The sequence below is a fragment of the Scylla paramamosain genome, chromosome 4 (assembly GCF_035594125.1).
Source record: "Scylla paramamosain isolate STU-SP2022 chromosome 4, ASM3559412v1, whole genome shotgun sequence".
NCBI classification, from domain to species: domain Eukaryota; kingdom Metazoa; phylum Arthropoda; class Malacostraca; order Decapoda; family Portunidae; genus Scylla; species Scylla paramamosain.
Genome location: NC_087154.1, coordinates 20470643 through 20489526, shown reverse-complemented (window position 1 = coordinate 20489526; position 18884 = coordinate 20470643). Strand labels below are relative to the sequence as shown.

At 38.7% G+C, this 18884-nt stretch overlaps 3 protein-coding genes across 5 annotated transcripts in view; 2 read left to right on the top strand and 1 right to left on the bottom strand.

The window, feature by feature from the left end:
- The window catches only part of LOC135100143 (WAS/WASL-interacting protein family member 3-like), a 15224-nt gene extending 12599 nt beyond the window's left edge, over window positions 1–2625 (top strand). Inside the window, exon 3 of the mRNA XM_064003108.1 lies at window positions 2484–2625. Coding sequence (XP_063859178.1) covers window positions 2484–2625 — 142 coding nt within the window. The remainder of the gene's footprint in view (window positions 1–2483) is intronic.
- Window positions 2626–5442: 2817 nt separating this feature from the next.
- On the top strand, window positions 5443–18452 carry LOC135099820 (E3 ubiquitin-protein ligase mib1-like). Of its 2 annotated transcripts, XM_064002381.1 has the most exons (8): window positions 5443–5586; window positions 6145–6255; window positions 7487–7615; window positions 9344–9534; window positions 10093–10276; window positions 10975–11140; window positions 13412–13704; window positions 14074–18452. In XM_064002381.1, the coding sequence occupies exons 1-8, from the start codon at window positions 5482–5484 to the stop codon at window positions 14212–14214; spliced, it is 1320 nt and encodes a 439-aa protein (XP_063858451.1). In that variant the 5' UTR covers window positions 5443–5481; the 3' UTR covers window positions 14215–18452. The 2 variants fall into 2 exon arrangements, with proteins under 2 accessions (XP_063858451.1, XP_063858452.1); XM_064002382.1 differs by lacking the exons at window positions 5443–5586; window positions 6145–6255; window positions 7487–7615 and adding an exon at window positions 8287–8458.
- Window positions 11152–18884, bottom strand: part of LOC135099822 (carbohydrate sulfotransferase 11-like) — a 25233-nt gene continuing 17500 nt past the window's right edge. Inside the window, exons 8-10 of one of the 2 annotated variants that reach the window (XM_064002383.1) lie at window positions 16116–16323; window positions 14049–14185; window positions 11152–13683 (exon numbers count right to left, since the gene is read on the bottom strand). The gene's annotated coding sequence lies outside the window, so the exon portion shown is untranslated. The remainder of the gene's footprint in view (window positions 13684–14048; window positions 14186–16115; window positions 16324–18884) is intronic. The other variant, XM_064002384.1, reaches the window with a different exon arrangement.

Below are 18884 nucleotides of genomic sequence, written 5' to 3'. Positions count from 1 at the left end.
AAAAAATGAAGAGTAAAAAAGAAAAGATCAGAAAACAAATATAAAGGAAATAATAATGAGAATAATAATAATAATAACAGTAATAATAATAATGATATCTTTTCTTGTCATTAATCCTCATACTGTGTTAGTGTTTGCTGGTGTTATTTCATTCCTCCTCCTCCTCCTCCTCCTCCTCCTCCATCAACAAGGTGAATAATTTGAGAGTGGTGGGTCCATTTTTTTGCTCTTTTTTCTTGTATCATTAGGGGACCAAAGTGATTCTCCTTTCCATTAGCATGATATACATAATTTTGTTTGTAGAGCTGTGTGTTAATGAATTGTGTGTGTGTGTGTGTGTGTGTGTGTGTGTGTGTGTGTGTGTGTGTGTGTGTGTGTGTGTGTAGTGATGATATTACGAGTAGTGGCAGTAATGGTAGTAGTCGTATTGGTGTTAGTAGTAGTAGTAGAGCTAGTTGTTGAAAATCTTGCTTCTACTTTTTTTTTAGTAGTAATAGTAATAGTAGTAGTAGCAGTAGTAGTAGTAGTAGTAGTAGTAGTAGTAGTAGTAGTAGTAGTAGTAGTGGTGGTGGTGGTGGTGGTGGTGGTTGAAAATCTTCCTCTTACTTTTTTCTTTTTCTCTCTCTCCCTCTCTTTAAGCAGCAACATTGTGGTCTTTTCTCTTTTTCTCCCACTAATTTTTCTGTGGCTTCGGTCGGCTTCCTTTGGCTTCGGTCGGCTTCCTTCACTCGTAAAAAAATAAACAGGTAAATAAATAAATAAATAAATAAATAAGTAAATAAATAAATAAATAAATAAAAGGGCAGCAAAGAAAAATGAGCCGCATATTAATAAACGAGATTTTTCTTCTTACTCCTTTTCTTTCCACTTTGCTCATACTCCTTACACTAAAGATAATAATAAATAGGTAAATGAGTAAATAAATATTCTTATTATAAATGGTGGTATCGAGGCTTACTTTTTATCCTTAATCAGAATACTTACGTAGAAATTGAATAAATAAACGAATAGATAAGTGCCTTCATATAGCGAGACTTGACTTACGCACTTAGAATTCTTACATTAAAAAATAGATACATAAGTAAATAAGTGTCTTAACTGTAATTGGTTGCATCGAGGTTTATTTTTTACTCTTAAGACAGAATACTTACGTAAAAAGATAAATAAATAAATAAATATCTTCACTGTAATAGATTGTATCGACCCGTAATTTTCCATAAGTCAGTAGCCTTACCTTAAATAAATAAATAAACAACTTAACTGTAGTTGCTTGTGTTGAGTCTTAGTTTAGAGAGAGAGAGAGAGAGAGAGAGAGAGAGAGAGAGAGAGAGAGAGAGAGAGAGAGAGAGAGAGAGAGAGAGAGAGAGAGAGAGCAACGGCGCCATCTTATTACCGAATCCCTGCACCTTCAGATATAACCAAACTTTTCCTTCATGCAAAATTTATGCCGCCAGATTTTTAAAATTCCTGGAAAGCTACATATTTTTTTTTTTTTTTTTTTGCGGGTAGTAGATACGAATGTTTCTCTCTCTCTCTCTCTCTCTCTCTCTCTCTCTCTCTCTCTCTCTCTCTCTCTCTCTCTCTCTCTCTCTCTCTCTCTCTCTCTCTCTCTCTCTCTCTCTCTCTCTCTAAGAAATGCATAACTCTCAATACAGAAATTTTGATAAGATTTGTATTTTTTTTTTCATGGCTCTTTTATTCATGACATTTTCACTCTTCAAGACTTTTTTCTTTCTTTCTCATGACGGTTCTTTTTTTTTTTTTTTTTTTTTTTTTTTACATAGCATTCATATCTTTCCTCCTTTTCCGTGTAGGACCTTCATTTCTTTTTTCTTCAAACCATTTCTGTCTTTATCCCTTTTTCCTCTTGAGATTCGTATACCACACCTTGTCCTTATGAGATTTCCTTTTTTTCTGTTTTCTCTCGTTCTCTCCTACCACGTCATGTTTCCCTCACTCAAGCACCGGCCATCTCACGCCATGATCAGGCCGGCTGTCGGTCTGTCAGGAATTTGTCGAAAGGGACGAAACCGAACCTGGATTTGAATTTCGGGCTGGAGAAACGCATAAGGGAAGCTACAGGAAGCCATCAGACCTACACGTGGCACTACACTGTAAAGCACTCCCACCTACTTCCACCTATCATTCAGTCCTTAAATATGTCTAATCCTTTAAAGCTCCCTATTGACGCAGCACTACCAACCTGATTACTGAGACTGTTCCATTCATCCACCACCCCATTTGAGAACCAGACTCTTCCCACCACATTTTTAAACCTAACTTTACCAAGCTTCAGACACGTTATTTTTTGTCACATCAAGAGAGGGAATGAAGAAGAGACAAGAGAGGAGGGGAAGAGAAGAAGAGGCAGAAGCAGCAGCAGGAGGAGGAGGAGGAAGAAGAAAAGGAAGGGGTGGAGGAGGAGGAGGAGGAGAGAAGACCTTTAAGAAAGAGACTTTAACTTAAACTTTCCCGGCCATCAGAGATGTCAACAAACGCGCTACAAGGCCTGCAGGATTGGTGTTTGCTACCGAGGGTCCACTGGGGCTCTCCTGGGGTCCTTACCGGCAGGGGAGGGGCGGGAGGGCTGCTGCGGTGAGGCCTTGGCTGGGGGCGCAAGCTTGAGTCTGCCGAGGGGAGGTTAAGGGGAGAAAGAAAGGGAGGGTATGCCAGACCAGCTGCTTACGGGCTAATATTGGCAAGGAAGGGGAGGTTGAGAGGGGAAGTCTAGAGAGTGGTGGTGGTGGTGGTGGTGGTGGTCGTCTCAGCTGTGGTGTATGTATGTATGGTTGTAGGTGTGCCTTAATAGTGTGTGTGTGTGTGTGTGTGTGTGTGTGTGTGTGTGTGTGTGTGTGTGTGTGTGTGTGTGTATGTGTTTTCTGATGACGATATTCAGGTGTGTGTGCTTCCGGTTTTGAGAGAGAGAGAGAGAGAGAGAGAGAGAGAGAGAGAGAGAGAGAGAGAGAGAGGTCTTTTTATACTTCATGTATTTGGGTACACTCACACACACACACACACACACACACACACACACACACACACACACACACACACACACACACACACACACACACACACACACACACACACACACACACACACACACACACACACCAATTAGAATAATGATACCACATTGTTTCCAGAATTCAGCCTTTTCTCTTATTACCTTCGTTCTTTACACACCAGGACGAAAAACTGCTATTGAATCTTTTATCACTCATTCATTTTTTGGCTAAACTTTTAATAGGATGTCAGTTTTCAATGTATTCGTAATTAGATAAGAACTTTCATATGCTCTTTCTACTATTATATTATTATTATTATTATTATTATTATTATTATTATTATTATTAAACTTGTATATTTTTTTCTAACCAGTATCTCTCTCTCTCTCTCTCTCTCTCTCTCTCTCTCTCTCTCTCTCTCTCTCTCTCTCTCTCTCTCTCTCTCTCTCTCTCTCTCTCAACAGTTTTCATCCTTTCTTCTTGCTTCCACCTTCGTCATAGCTCCTCCTTCTTCTCTTCTTCTCATTTGTCATTCTCATCTCTTCCTTCTCCATTCTTAGACACTTATCTTTTCCTTTTCTTTCTCCTGCTCTTCTCGCTTTTCGCTTTCTCCTCCTCCTCCTCCTCCTCCTTCTCCTTCTCCTCCTCCTCCGTCAGAAGAGGGTGCCAACAAAGCCTTGTATGGACAGATTTGGCTTCCGTGTGCCCGGCTCCCCTAACCGGCTCTCCTCCTCCTCCTCCTCCTCCTCCTCCTCCTCCCCGGGGGCGGCTTTGGTTACCTCACGAGCCGGCTGTGTCACTCTAGGGGAGGAGGAAGAGGAGGAGGAGGAGGAGATGGTGGAGGAAGAGGAGATAAAAAGAGAAGTACTACGTGGGGATGCAAAAAAAAAAAAAAGTAAGAAAGAAAGGAGGAGGAGGAGGAGGAGGAGGAGGTGATAGCACACGACTTGATAATCATAAAAAGGGATGACTGTAGTACACATTCGAATCCCCCGCAATCAAACACACACACACACACACACACACACACACACACACACACACACACACACACACACACACACACACACACACACACACACACACACACACACGTGCCAACTCATACAATAATGCCAGGATACCCAAACATGTGTCTCCCTACCCCCCATTACTCTCTCTCTCTCTCTCTCTCTCTCTCTCTCTCTCTCTCTCTCTCTCTCTCTCTCTCTCTCTCTCTCTCTCTCTCTCTCTCTACCTGTGGGGTCTCATTTTATTTGTGATTTAAATTATAGTAATGTCTTGGCCACACCTCGCTGGCCAAAATATGTTCGTTTTTGTTGTTGTTTTTTTCTAATAATTTGTACTATTTTTATTATTTTATTCTTATTGTTATTACTTTATTTGCATTTAAGGAAGAGAATGGGAAGGAAACGGAAAATGAGGGAAAGAAACAAGAGTATTTATCTGAGAGAGAGAGAGAGAGAGAGAGAGAGAGAGAGAGAGAGAGAGAGAGAGAGAGAGAGAGAGAGAGACTGTCCAAAATGTTTGCATGAATTCACTTTTTAATGTCTTTATTTAACTTAGTTTACTTCTGCATTTGTTATTTTAATTCTGATATCTGAAATTTGGCGACTGGTTACTTATTGTGTGTTTGCTTTTTCTTATCAGTGGCTTATTATTATTATTATTATTATTATTATTATTATTATTATTATTATTATTATTATTATTATTATTATTATTATTATTATTATTATTATCATTATTATTATTGTTATTACCTGTATTATTATTATTATTATTATTATTATTATTATTATTATTATTATTATTATTATTATTATTATTATTATTATTATTATTATTCTGAGTACTGGTGATGCTTGTGTGTTCGTATGTAGGTGAATGTATTACTGCTAAAAGCAATGGGCGTATTGGTGGTACTGGTGGTGGTAGCGGTGGTAATGGTACAAATAGTCGTAGAGATGGCGATGGTTGAGTAATTTTAGTGAATATGGTAGTGGTGAAGTCAAGTAGTAGTAGCAGTAGTAGTAGTAGTAGTAGTGGTGGTGGTGGGTGGTGGTGGTGGTGAAGCAGGAGGAGGAGAAAGAAAATTATCTAAATTATTGTTAGCGGAGAAAAATTGGTAGTTTTGTTGTTACTAGCTGTTCTTCTGACGGTATTCTCCCCCTTCTTTAGCGTCACAGAGATAGCAGATGAGTAGTAGCAGCAGGAGGAGAAGGAGAACGAGGAGAAACAAAGAAAATGAAGACCTTGTATACTATTTGAAGAGTAGTAGGGGTTTTGTTGTTGCTGGTGGCTCTCCCGACAGTGTTCTGCCCCTTCTGCAGCGTCATGAAGATAATAGATGAGCAGTAGGAGGAGGAGGAAGAAAATAAGGATCTATAGTTGTACTGTTGTTGGTGGAGGAGTAGTAGTGTTATTATTGGTAGTTGCAGTCCTGACAGTGTTCTCTCCCCCTCCCAGCGCCATGAGGATCTTACTCAGCAAGGTGCCTCGCTCGTGGATGGTGGACGAGAAGAAGGACGACGGGTATACGGCGCTGCACCTGGCGGCACTCAACAACCACGTGGAGGTGTGGCGCGTTCCCCGCCTCTCTCTCTCTCTCTCTCTCTCTCTCTCTCTCTCTCTCTCTCTCTCTCTCTCTCTCTCTCTCTCTCTCTCTGCTCTTGACTTTTCCTTTTTCACAATCTTTCTTTCTGCTAGTCTTTTTTTTTTTGTGTCTCCTTCCTCCTCCTCCTCCTTGTTAAGGACTGTTATCAGTAGAACATAACAGTGGTTAACCTCTTCCTACTCCTCCTGTATTTTGATTCATATTATTTTTTTTTTTTTGTACTATCTCAAGTCAAATTTTTCAAACTCTCTTTCATAAAATAGTTTCGTAAGAGCCAGCAAGTCTGCAGCTATTTGTTCTTCCCTTGTGTCTAATGATAACATATGGGGGATGAGTGCAGTATAATATGATTATAAAAACAAAAATAAGGGGTTATTATTATATTGTTAGTCATGTGAAGTATTTTTGTATTGGAAAGTATATACAGTTTACGTGAATGTGCTTATAAGTATAATATTTTCTAGCTGACTAACCTGTGTGTGTGTGTGTGTGTGTGTGTGTGTGTGTGTGTGCGTGCAGGTGGCGGAGCTTCTGGTTCATCAAGGTCGAGCCAACATGGACCTGCAGAACGTGAACTTGCAGACGCCTCTTCATCTGGCGGTGGAGAGGCATCACACCCAGATTGTGAGGGTGAGTGGGCTTGTGGTTGGTGAGGGAGGGAAGGCGGTGAGTTGGTGGTAAGGGCAGGTAAGCTGTGGAGTGGAGGCAGTGAGTGAGGTGAGGGGAAGGTGTGGGAGGCAGAGGAGGATGGGGTGTGGCTGTGTGAAGTGTCCGGGTATCTTTGGGGTAGTCAGTTGGTTAGTCATAAATTATTTATTCATTCATCGTCAGTCATTAGTGCTCCCTTTTATTTTTCGTTTTTTTTTTTTTTTTTTTTTTTTTTTGTTCTCTCTCTCTCTTTTCTATTCTATACCTACTTTTTATTCAGTCAGTGTGTGAATTCATTAATCAGTCAGTCAGTTAACTGGTCATTGAAGCAGTTAGCCATCTACCCAATTATCCTCCATTCAGTCAGCCAGTGGTATATCATTTATCTGTCTTACTTATTACCTCATCATGAATCTGTGGATGGTGATGGCAAGTGGTAAGCTTGATGTGCTCAAGAACTGCGTTGTGTAAGCCATTTGGTCTTTTAGTCTCCGTATATTCTTGTGTATTTTTTTTTTTTTCCGTTATAGTAAAATGGGAATGACTTTGAATTTACCTTCTCAATTAACTTTGGTAGTTCTAATGATTGAGTTGCCTGATTAGTTGCTTTCGGTAGAAGTTTCGTCCGTTATAGTAACACAGGTATGACACCTTCAATACTCCCCATTTCGGTGCTATATTTGTAGCTTAAAAAGACAAAGTTAATCGTCAATTTCCTTCCTTTATTTCTCCTACGTCTCCTTGCAAACCATTTTAAGGGAGGTTAACGAAGGACGACCACAACAGTAAGAATGTTATCTTTGGTAGTTTCAACGATCGAATTACCTGACTACAGCTCATCTCAAAATAAAAGTTTTGTCCGTTATAGGACCATATTCTGAAACGCTTCTGCCTTGCTTCTCCACAACTTTTAAAAAGGCTCTAGTTGAAGCTATACGTTTTTTTTTTTTTTTAAGGTGTTTTCACAGTTCTAGTGACAGAGTAGCGAGATTTCTACATTATTAACAAGAGAAACACTCTTCATAACCCAGCTAATCATCTCCGTCGTCTCTGAAAATAGTCGTGGTGAGAAAGCGAAGCTTTTCTGAATACGGGTCATAATAAGACAGGCATGAGTTCTTAAAATTCCCTTCTTAATTGACTTAGTTCCCACGATCTAGTTACCTTTACTAGCTCATCTCCCTATCACTTAACCTGCCTTGCCATACCACAGCTGCTGGTGCGGGAGGGCGCTAACCTGAACCTTGCGGATAAGGACGGGGACACACCCTTGCACGAGGCGCTGCGTCACCACACCCTCTCGCAACTCCGCCAGCTCCAAGACATGCAGGACGTGGGCAAGGTGAGTGGCACGGGACGGGAGTGGGAGGTTAGAGATGAAAGAGACGCAGAATTGGAGAGAGTAGGACGGGTATGGGACAGGGTGTGGAGGAAATGGGAGGATAGGGATGAGATAGACGCAGGACGGGGTGGGACGGGACGGGAGTTGGAGTGGAAGTGATGTAGATAGACTCAGGATGAAAGGAAACATTTTCAAATATGCCTGATAACGTTAATCCCATAATTCATCAGGAAGAGTCAGCATATACGAACCGTCGTAATAGTGTCACTATAAACCACTCACTAACTATCTGCTCTTAGTAGTCAGCTAACTACTACTATACTACCTTTCACACCCGCTCTGATTCGTGCAGATTCGAACGCCGTTCGGTTACCGCTCACTTCCGTTATCCAAAACCTTATGTTACTGAGATTTCTTTACTTGTGTAAGACTTAACAGACGCAGAATTCGGTGTCTAGTGGCACTCTCGATAACAGCAACAATAGTGATGGATTTTCGTTGCCTCTTTGTCGCTCACTCGCGCACCGAACCAGTTGATCACTGGTTCATGAATCTTGCACATCATTCTCTGAAACTTCCCTTTAGTGCTCAGAAGCCGAGGAGAGACGAGGAAGGACGGATGCGGATCATTTCCACTATCTTGAGACAGATACACGAGGTCATGAGTGAGTTTGGAGGATTTGCATTAAGACGACTTCTCGGCACTAGATCAGAGCTTTTTAGGGTCAGGAATCCGTTCTCAAAACAGCCATGCGTTACTCGAATATATTAGCTGCAAGGGCCGTAGTGAAAGTGATGTGTGAAGCAGAGCCGCCTGGCCCCGTCCTGCCACGCTACAGGCAGGTATGGATGTTACTGGAACACGTGATGAATTATGGGCAGGGTATGGTAGCATAGTAAGGCAAGGGAATGACTGAAGCGTTATATATATATATATATATATATATATATATATATATATATATATATATATATATATATATATATATATATATATATATATATATATATATATATATATATATATATATATAATGTATATATATATATATATATATATATATATATATATATATATATATATATATATATATATATATATATATATATATATATATATATATATATATATATATATGAAGTTCTAAACAAGTTTCCTAGTTCTTATTATATTTTATATTGACAGATGAGTCCAACAAAAAAGAATAATTTGCATAAGTAAAAATGTTGATTTAATAACTTTCTTCCATTAAACACTTTTTGGCTCTGGTTCAGAGGGTTACAAAATGTATATACTCCTGTACAGTTAGCCAATAGTCATGTAACCTGCTGTGCTCATTTCCACTGTTTTCCCTCCACCCTATGTCATTTGTACTGTTTATAGTGCCAGTTGTGATACCCAAACTCAGAAGCATCTTGGAAACACTGGGAAATTTATCTGAATTTGAGTTCAAACCTTCTCAGAATTGCCTTTGTAACATGCAAATCCAATACCTCACTAGTTAGAGTTAGACCATAAGTGATTGCCAAGGCCTGAGTGGATTCAGTCTGGCTTAACAGTCCTGTCAATACATTACCAGTGGATCAGAGGAATAACACTAAAGCAAAACAAAAACAGTGAAAGTGAGTAAGGCAGATACATTGACTTCTGACCACAACTATACATGGATGACATGTTTACTTCCATCTGTACTGTGAGACTTATCCCAAAATCTCATGCTCTTGAAGTCGCCTCAGCTGCTGATGGGTCTGGGGACTCAGGGCGTGGACAAGAAGAGTCCCGCCTCCATTGCTTGTTTGCTGGCTGCCCATGGTGCTGACCTCAACATCAAGAACAAAAAGGGACAGACGCCCCTTGACCTGTGTCCAGATCCCAACTTGTGCAAAGCTCTCACCAAGTGCTACAAGGACAAGTCTGTGTGAGTGTTGGCAAGAACTTGGTCAGGTTGAGCACTTCTTAACCTTTTTGGATACTGAAGTGGTAACAAAGGTCTTGCCTATATTCTCAGCGCTATTCTCTGTACTCTTAGCATCAGGATTAGATTGCTGATTTTAGGCATTTGCAGTTTGTTCATAAGTATTTTATCTTATATTGCTGGTTTTAGTTCTGGTATTCATCATTGATGCTTTCAAGAATGTGATGCATTTGTTCACATCAGACTAATTGTTTTCTTTTTTGTAAATGGTGTTTTATATGGTTACTGGCTTCAATAATATTTGTTGAGTCCCTTGCGATAAATAATTTTACAAGGTAAAATCTTCATTATCAGTAATACAGAATTCATTATTATTTACCTGTATGCAATTTGTTTTCTCTATCATATTCAAAAGTGGTAATTATTGATTGATATGCAACCTAGCTCTTTCAACTACAAAAATCATTCTTTATAAATCATTATTGAATTTGCAGTTCACGCATTATGATTCTGCTTCTTTCACTCAAGACTGATATATTAACTCCTGTTCTTCACCCATAGGTCTGGGGACATGGGAGCCCTTGAGGTGTGCCCCGAAGAGAGCCTGGAGGAGTGCATGGTCTGCTCAGACACCAAACGGGACACCCTGTTTGGTCCATGTGGTCACATTGCCACCTGCTCCATATGTTCTCCAAGAGTCAAGAAATGTCTTATGTGCAAAGAACCAGTCCAGTCCAGAACTAAGGTAAATCATGCATTTTAAGGCTTCCTGAACCATTAACTGTATTGCCTATCTACTCAGGAAAAATCTCCCCCAAGGAATACTCAGTTGTCCTTCTCACTTTGATTTCTTCTCAGTTATAACCAATCTAAAGGTTATCTATCTCACTGATTTTTGTCTCACACATCTTTAACAATGTATTCTTACTGAGCCATATGTCAATAAAGCAGAATGCATTTACTTAGCTGTACTTCATATGTATCACTCAATGCTAACACATCCAACTTCTGTTCCATAAACATCTAATGAAATTGAAAGGAATGGATGAATGCATGTTTGGATGTGTGAGTGGAAGGATGTCAGTTGTAGTCAGAGGGAGAGGAAGAGAGGGAGTGGCTTTGCTCTTAAGTCCAAGGGTACATAATTGCATGTGGAAACATGAGACAGAAGACTGGACAAATGCATGTGTAGTTCCCTTATATATGAAAAGGGGATTTACAGGAATGCTACATAGAAATACAAATTTATTTAGTGTTGCAGGAAAGTTGTGTGGTAGGGTGCTGATAAAGAGGATGAGAGAAGGAAGAGGGAGGTTTTAAAAAGGGAAGGAAGTCTCCTTGGTATTCATGGATTTGATGTATATGATGCCTATATTGTTGTGCAGACTGAGGAGTGCATAGTGTGTTCAGAGCATGTGTATGATCCCCCATACTGTTCTGCAGATTGAGGAGTGTGTGGTGTGTTCAGACAAGCAAGCAACTGTGCTCTTCCAGCCATGTGGCCACATGTGTGCCTGTGACAACTGTGCTTCCCTCATGAAGAAGTGTGTACAGTGCAGAGGTGTCATTGAGAAGCAGATTCCCTTCATTGTGTGTTGTGGAGGACAAGGTAAAGCAGTAAAAGTTTTCTATTTTATTAATGACAGAGTTTTTAAAAAGTAGATTTTCCATATTAAAGTAACTTAGGATGACAAATTTCATGTAAGACCATGTGAGTAAAATTATACCTAATGAGGAACTTTGAAAACTGTCACAATGCAGCCATTGGCCTGAAAAAGAGTCCCCAACTACCTTGACTTCCTACTATAATCATGTGTTATGTGTGTCAAAGTATTGACACACACAACTGATATAATCATTGAACTTCAAAAATTAAAATGTGAAAAGGCAACCATAGCTGTAGCTGTTGTATTTCCTTGAAAACCAGGTATGAAATCTCTTGCAGTTAATAAATTTGAAAGAAAATAACCCAAAATTAGTTCTGCATTGCCACTTCCTTAGAACTGTAGTCATGTCAGTATGTCTTCTGTCCTAAATCTTATATGACCTGACTCATTGCAATTTTGTTTTGGGCTTTTTCTGATGAAAGCCATTCTGAAAAAATTATAGAGGCAGATGAGACTCATGTTGTATAAAATAAAATTAACTTTGCTGTGTTGCAAGTGTTTTATAATCTGGCTTGGTTTTCAGAAAAATGCAACTGTGATATTTACTGCAAGTTTATTATTGACTACTTATGTACAGTTGTATGTGATAACATTTTCTGCAAACGAAAACTTCTTGCACAATGTAGTACTCAAGATGATCAGGGGCTCTTTTCAGCCCAGTGGCCCAGCAACTCATGACTCATCTGGTGGAAGCGTCAGCATATACTACATGATGGTTCCTTTATTCTGTATCCCATCTTTCAGCACACACCAGGCTATATAACCTAGTCTCCATTCAAGGAGGCTATTCATCCAGCACCCAGACACCCACAGTGCCCATCTCTCACACTTGACTCAGTACTGTACTATGTATATTCTTCCTCATTACTTGTATGAATTCTCTTGTTCAAGGTTGACCATTTATGGTCAAGTTTTTTGGACTCAGCAATTGCATTCTGATATGGTTTCTCAAAATTATTATAACCAGGAAACTTTTTATATACTGTTGAAAATAGCAATGATAATTCTTGTGAACTTGACTCCACACATTTCCCATTTTCTTTTGCATTTTGAGAACTACTGTAAATCCATGTTCTGCAATTTCTGCCATGTCATCAGTAGCAATTAAAATGGCCTACCTTGAATAAGACATAACGAAGAAAGAGTATACAAATGTGTAGCACTGAGGCAAGCATGAGTGACACAGACTGGGTGAGACTGAAGGGTGTAGCCAGGCAGAACCGTTACAAATGTTGAGCATTGAACAGAATTGAGAGGGTAGTATTCATAGTCTAGCACTGGCATGTGTCAACAGCACCTCTTTAAAGAAGAAAAAGAAATGGCCTGTACAGCTAGCAGTGTCAGTATCTGCAATGGACCATTTCAGAGATCAGCCAATCTAATTTTGGCCTTCCTCCTATGGGATGCTGAAACTTACCTTACCAATGCGAAAACTTGTTTGTTGAGCTCAAACTAATAATGAGCATTACATGCAGAACCATTTCTGACCTTACAAAGCAGCAACTGGCCTCCCTCTTGGAATTGTTCCCCAGTACAAAGAAAGCTGGGAGTGGCAAACTACAGAAACTTTTCTTACCATGAGATTAGCTTATCCTTGGAGAGAGATTATCCTAATGTCATTACCAACTCTCCATTTGAGAACAGCACTGAGGAGACCACTGGTCACTTTGTGAGGACTTGAATGGCCCTACATGTTAAGTCATGCATATCCCTGTCCCATCTAAGCAAGATACAGGCTCTCTTCACTTAAAAACCTTTCAGCTTTCTAAGATTTTTGTCACCAACTAGACTTGTGAACCTCCAACAAAACATATCTCAGAAACGAGATGCTGAAGCAGTCAGCAGCAGGTATGCTCATGCTGGAAATCAGACTGACTTAATTTATTGTGTGCAAGTGACTCCTTCCCATCAAAGAGGTGCCTACATACATAATTATCTATTCATTGCTGTGTTAATAATAGTAAGACCATTTTTATATTTCAGAATTACATTACAGTCAACAGAAGTAATCTTCTTTACTAATTTACCTTTGTGTTTAGCAGTCAATGAGTTTTTTTATGAAGCATATGGCTAGCAGATCAGAGAAATCTAGAGATGGCAGAAGACAAGAAGCACAGTGAAAAAAGGCTCATACAGGAGACAACTAAACTCTTGACCATTACTACACATTGATTTGCTTAATGGCACGCTTAATGGCACATTTAAATCTGCAGCACCAGCTTCCAACCTGCCCGGGGTCATCCATACCAACAACAACAGTAACAGTGGCGGCAGCAGCAGCAGCAGTGGTGGGGCCAGTGCTGGTAACAGCAGTGTTGCTGCTGGCGCTGGTACTAGTGCTTCAGGAAGCAACAACAATACTACTGCAGGCCACCTGACAGTGTCTGGAACAGCTGGTGTGTCGGTGCCCGGCCCCACTGGTCCACTGATGAACAATGGCTCCCGGGACATGTCCTCCGCTGACCTACAGAAGCTCCAGCAGCAGCTGCATGACATAAAGGAACAGGTGAGTATACCTACATCATGTGAACCTTTATCATAAGGAAGTGGAGAGGATAATTCCACTCAAACATACATTGAACAGATCATTGTATCAGTGTGTTGTCAGCTTTATGAGGTAAAAATTAAGAGTTTGAATGGTCATGTGAATAAGTAAGTAAGAGAAGAAATGGCATGGTGTGGGACTGAATTAGGGGAGAAGGAAAGAAAGGTAATGAAGAAAAGAAAATTGTCTTGAACATTTCTAACTAATTCATATGGTTGGGTAGTTGATCAAGCAGACCAGGGTCTCTCAAGACAGAAAAACAGACCCACAGTTTATTATTTATTAACAATAGCTTCTATACTTACAATTTTCATTCCTTTTCATCCTCAGACAATGTGTCCAGTGTGTCTTGACCGACTGAAGAACATGATATTCCTCTGTGGTCATGGCACCTGCCAGATGTGTGGGGACCGCATGCATGAGTGTCCCATCTGCCGCAAGCCTGTAGAAAAGAGGATCTTAGTGTTCTGAGCCTGAATACTGGTCTCGGCAAAGACTGAGACACAATGACTATATAGTCAAAGACACAGTGAAGACTCATTCCAAGGATCACACTCCAGAAGGCTTGAAATTTGTTCATTAATTTTTGTCAATGCAGAGAGCTTAGAATAACTTGGCTTTGACAATGAGCTGCCTGTTGCCTGATAATTAAATGGAGTCTTGTTACTTCTCTAAATATATGAGCATGTGTATAAAAAGCTGATAATTTAACCAACAATGAGCTGCCTGTTGCCTGACAATGAAATAGAGTCTTGTTACTTCTTTAAATATATGAGCATGTGTATAAAAACCTGATTATTTAACCAACTTGCTCTTATGGTGAATTGTGGCTTGTGATCAAGTGTTGCAGACTGTCTCCACAGGTATTAGGTACCAGGCAGTTCCAAACAGAAATACTGGGATCTATTTTGCAAAACTTTGTGACATTCTGCATCCTTTGCATATTAAATATAATGACTGGTCAGGCAATTTTTTTTAATAGGCAACTCTGCCATTTCCCTATATAAAGGGGGCACTGTGCAGCTGTATTCATAGAACATGTCTGACCATTTTTTTAATAAGCAACTCGGCCATTTCCCTATATAAAGGGAGTACTGTGCAGCTGTATTCATAGGACATGTATGCCTGTTATTCATTAAATAGATGCCAGATATCACACCACAGTCCAGCAAGTTGTATACACCAAGGCAGTTCAGATTGCTATTGTGGACTGAAGTTCATACTTTTAACTTGTCAATACTGAGGCTTCACTCTTGGAGGTGAATTACAACTTTCCATTATTCAATATTAAACTTGATTGTTAGTGACTGGTATTTTTTTTCACAACAACATAGATAATGCACACACACAAATTCACATCACATTTAACTGTTATCATTTTCAAAGTTGTGAAATCACATGCAAAATTCATGTACAAAGTGAGATGGTTCATCACTACTCATGTGCATGTGATACATTGATTCTATGAAGGAATTGTGTGTGCATGCCTTCCTCCCATCCAGTAAATAGTTGGTCATGGGAATCTGAACATTACAAAGAATGAATCTCTTATCATTAAATTGGTATTATGCATGTTCCTGCTAGAATATTTTCTAAGTAGGAATTAAACATGCTGGACAAAAACTGTTTAATTTTTGCAGGGGCTCTAAATGAACACCATGGCAGTTGAAGTGCCATGTAGTGTAAAAGAGGCAAATGAGTTATGCAAGATAAAGATTAGAAAATATTTACAGTTAAGAGATTCATACTATAATTTATGGCAACACCTTATCTTTGTAACATCTTTCATGGTGATAATGTGCATAGCAGCAGTCTTGTGACTCGCTGCCAGACCACGTGTCCAGCTTGGAAGACGTGTGTGCTGCTTATTGCAATTTAATACAATTTATCATGCTGTTTATATCTTATTTTGTAAAATGCTAAGATTTCTGTACAGTGTTAGTGCTTTTAACCAAAAAAGATGTTGTGTGTGAGGGAGGATATTTGTGCATTAGAGTTAAAGACTGTAATGTTACCTTCTTGTTATCTTTTAAACTGAAAAATGCTATGTTGTCCTTAATTGTCTGCTGATGTTTTACTTCAGATTGCACTTCAGGGAAAGAAATTACAGACTAAAGGGAATGCATGATCTAAATGCCATGCCTGGAGATTGTTACTAAGGCCAATTGATATTTACACAAAGCCTAGTTTTTAGTCAGTTAACATGCTCTTAAGAATCTTCCATCTCTCTTGGCAGGTTGTACATACAACACTTGTCATGAGAGATGTGCTGCCACTAAAACCTTTACATGGCAGGAGAAACTATATATGAGTGTTGGTATCTTATTTTGGAGATGTTTAAAGAATTTGACCAAATGGATGACAACACTCACCACTATTGCTCTTGATTCCCTCACATGCCAGTGACTTCAGCTGCCCGACATTAAGATGAGCCCTCCCTCTTGTGATTACCAGAATCATTCAGCGTAGGATAACAATGCTGCCAAACACATTCATCTCAGTGGAGACTTGTCAATACAACCTCCTTGGCTGTAGGCACTTAAGGATTCTTCTCTGCGTGATTTATGTCTGTGCCACACCCTGAAGATAAAGAGGTGAGATAAATAAACTGACATACTGTGATCATTTGACACCTCTCTCTCTTTCTCTCTCCCCTTTCAATGGTCCATCACTCAGGATGGCCAAGACACAGGTGCTCTAAGGATACCCTCTCCATAAAATCCCTTCATCCAAACTGCACCTTATCTCCAACCTCTCCATCTGATTTCATTATCTATTTTCTCTACACACACAGGCCTCCATCTTTAATTTTTACACTTGCTCTTAAGTAATCAATCCTCATCTCAGGGTATTCATCTTACAATACCACACACTACTCTTAAAACCTACTTTTCTACTGCAGTTACCGTGTATATTTCAGTAGTAGCTACTATTACAGCCTTCCAGTCTTCCCATATCTATAGTGATTATTAAGAAGTTCTTCTAGGATTGGCTGTATGTTTACACTTTGTCATCATCAAAGACAGCACTGATTATAAAACTAAACTAGTGCAAAGGTAGATCTCATTTAAAAACATCTACTTGCTTATGAGTAAATTAAAATGGAGTTTTTAGAAGTCATACGTCTTTGTTCTTGCTTCTAAAAAAAGAAAATTCGCCATCAGAAAGGGAATGATAATAAGAGTATGCACAGGTTTGACGACTGTAGTATGCACATAACTATACCAACAATTTGTAAGCTTTCTGTGGCAGCTTATTAATGCCATTTGTTATAACACTACTGCAGCATGAAATTATTAAATTTAATATGCAAGGCTTAGAAAGCCAGTGATGAGAGCATAAGCTTTCACTATAGCCTGTGTTGTCACATACAGTAAACAAAATTTACAGAAAGCTGCAAGGAGCACATTTCCTTCCTGCTACTTCCACTATCCAGTTGAGGCATCAGTGCAACAGACAACAGCCATGTCTATTACTCTACTTCCACTAACAGATTAAGACTAAAATTCTCTTCCATAACCAGCTATAACATGAATCAAGCTGTACATAGAACAAATGCTTTATATGAGCTCATATATCTTAATCATAATACTGTTAGGATGGCAACATAAGCTAGAAAGCTGACCTGCAGCACACTGAATGAGGCTTTTTATATGTTTGCAAGACATAACATCCACTATCATACAAATCCTTAATCATACACCTCCTTTGGTTGATATTTAATTAAAATGGCATGTAAATTACTTTTAAGATACAGCCTAAAAATTACAAAAAAAAAAAAAACTGATCTACCCTAAAATTACATCTATCATGAGCTTTTATAAGATGTTATTTGTATATATTGGGTGTCAGTCAACAATGGTTTGGTTGCAGCAACATCAGAATCTGGTGCGTTCAGATCCCAGAAGGTAGAAAATTTCATTTTTCGTGAAGAAACAAGGGATGCAACTAAACCTCAACTTGGCAGTGATGTTATTTTGTAAGGTACACAAGTGATATCTGGAGGTAACCTATCCCCTCTGAATCCCTACTTGTGTGTGTTGTGTAGAGGGAAACACAATGGGAAATCAAAATGTTTCATGCAGCTGGGTGTGTGTGTGTGTGTGTGTATATATATATATATATATATATATATATATATATATATATATATATATATATATATATATATATATATATATATATATATATATATATATATATATATATATTGTGTGTGTGTGTGTGTGTGTGTGTGTGTGTGTGTGTGTGTGTGTGTATTCCTCTCTCTCTCTCTCTCTCTCTCTCTCTCTCTCTCTCTCTCTCTCTCTCTCTCTCTCTCTCTCTCTCTCTCTCTCTCTCTCTCTCTCTCTCTCTCTCTCTCTCTCTCTTTTTTTCTTTTGTGTGTAACTTATTTCCATTGTTAAAATGTGTTTTTCCAGGTTAATTTAAATTTGTTATTCCAATACAAAAATATTATTATTTTAAATCTGCTGCTTGTTTCAGGTTGATGCATTTTATTTGACATTGTCACAGGTCAGTATTTAACATTTGTATACATTTTCCTTCTGATCATATATTTACATTAAGGAAAGAAGATGACTGAAGACCATTTGTTCATGTCTCTTTACTGTGCCACTTTTGGCATAATTAAACTGATTTTTCACCTTTGATGTTATTATATTGTGCAGTCAAATAAAAGCAAGCCACAAGTGCTAAGAAATGGCAAATTATGTGCTTTCATTTCACTTCCCTATATCCATTTTGCAGCATAATACTGGTCCTGGAAATTCAGATTCACAGCTGGTCAATGGGTCCAGAACTGTCCAGGATTTGTGTCATTCCCCAAACTTTCTGACCTAAAGAAGTTATTCTCTAAGTTAGTAAATTAATGTGTACATAATTTACTAAATAAATGTGTACATTTTTTTTTTTTTTATCAAAACAGAAAAGCTTATGCAAATAAGTTCTTCAACAAAAGGATGATAGTAAAGATATTACAAGTAAGAAAAATGGTGTCATTCCCCAAACTTTCTGACCTAAAGAAGTTATTCTCTAAGTTAGTAAATTAATGTGTACATAATTTACTAAATAAATGTGTACATTTTTTTTTTTTTTATCAAAACAGAAAAGCTTATGCAAATAAGTTCTTCAACAAAAGG

Excerpts from the sequence above, each read along its gene's own strand:
- LOC135099820 (XM_064002381.1), top strand. The coding sequence starts at position 5,482 with ATGAGGATCTTACTCAGCAAGGTGCCTCGCTCGTGGATGGTGGACGAG. Across the intron at positions 6,256-7,486 it reads ATCACACCCAGATTGTGAGG|CTGCTGGTGCGGGAGGGCGC; the intron begins GTGAGTGGGCTT and ends GCCATACCACAG. Across the intron at positions 13,705-14,073 it reads TGCATGACATAAAGGAACAG|ACAATGTGTCCAGTGTGTCT; the intron begins GTGAGTATACCT and ends TTTCATCCTCAG.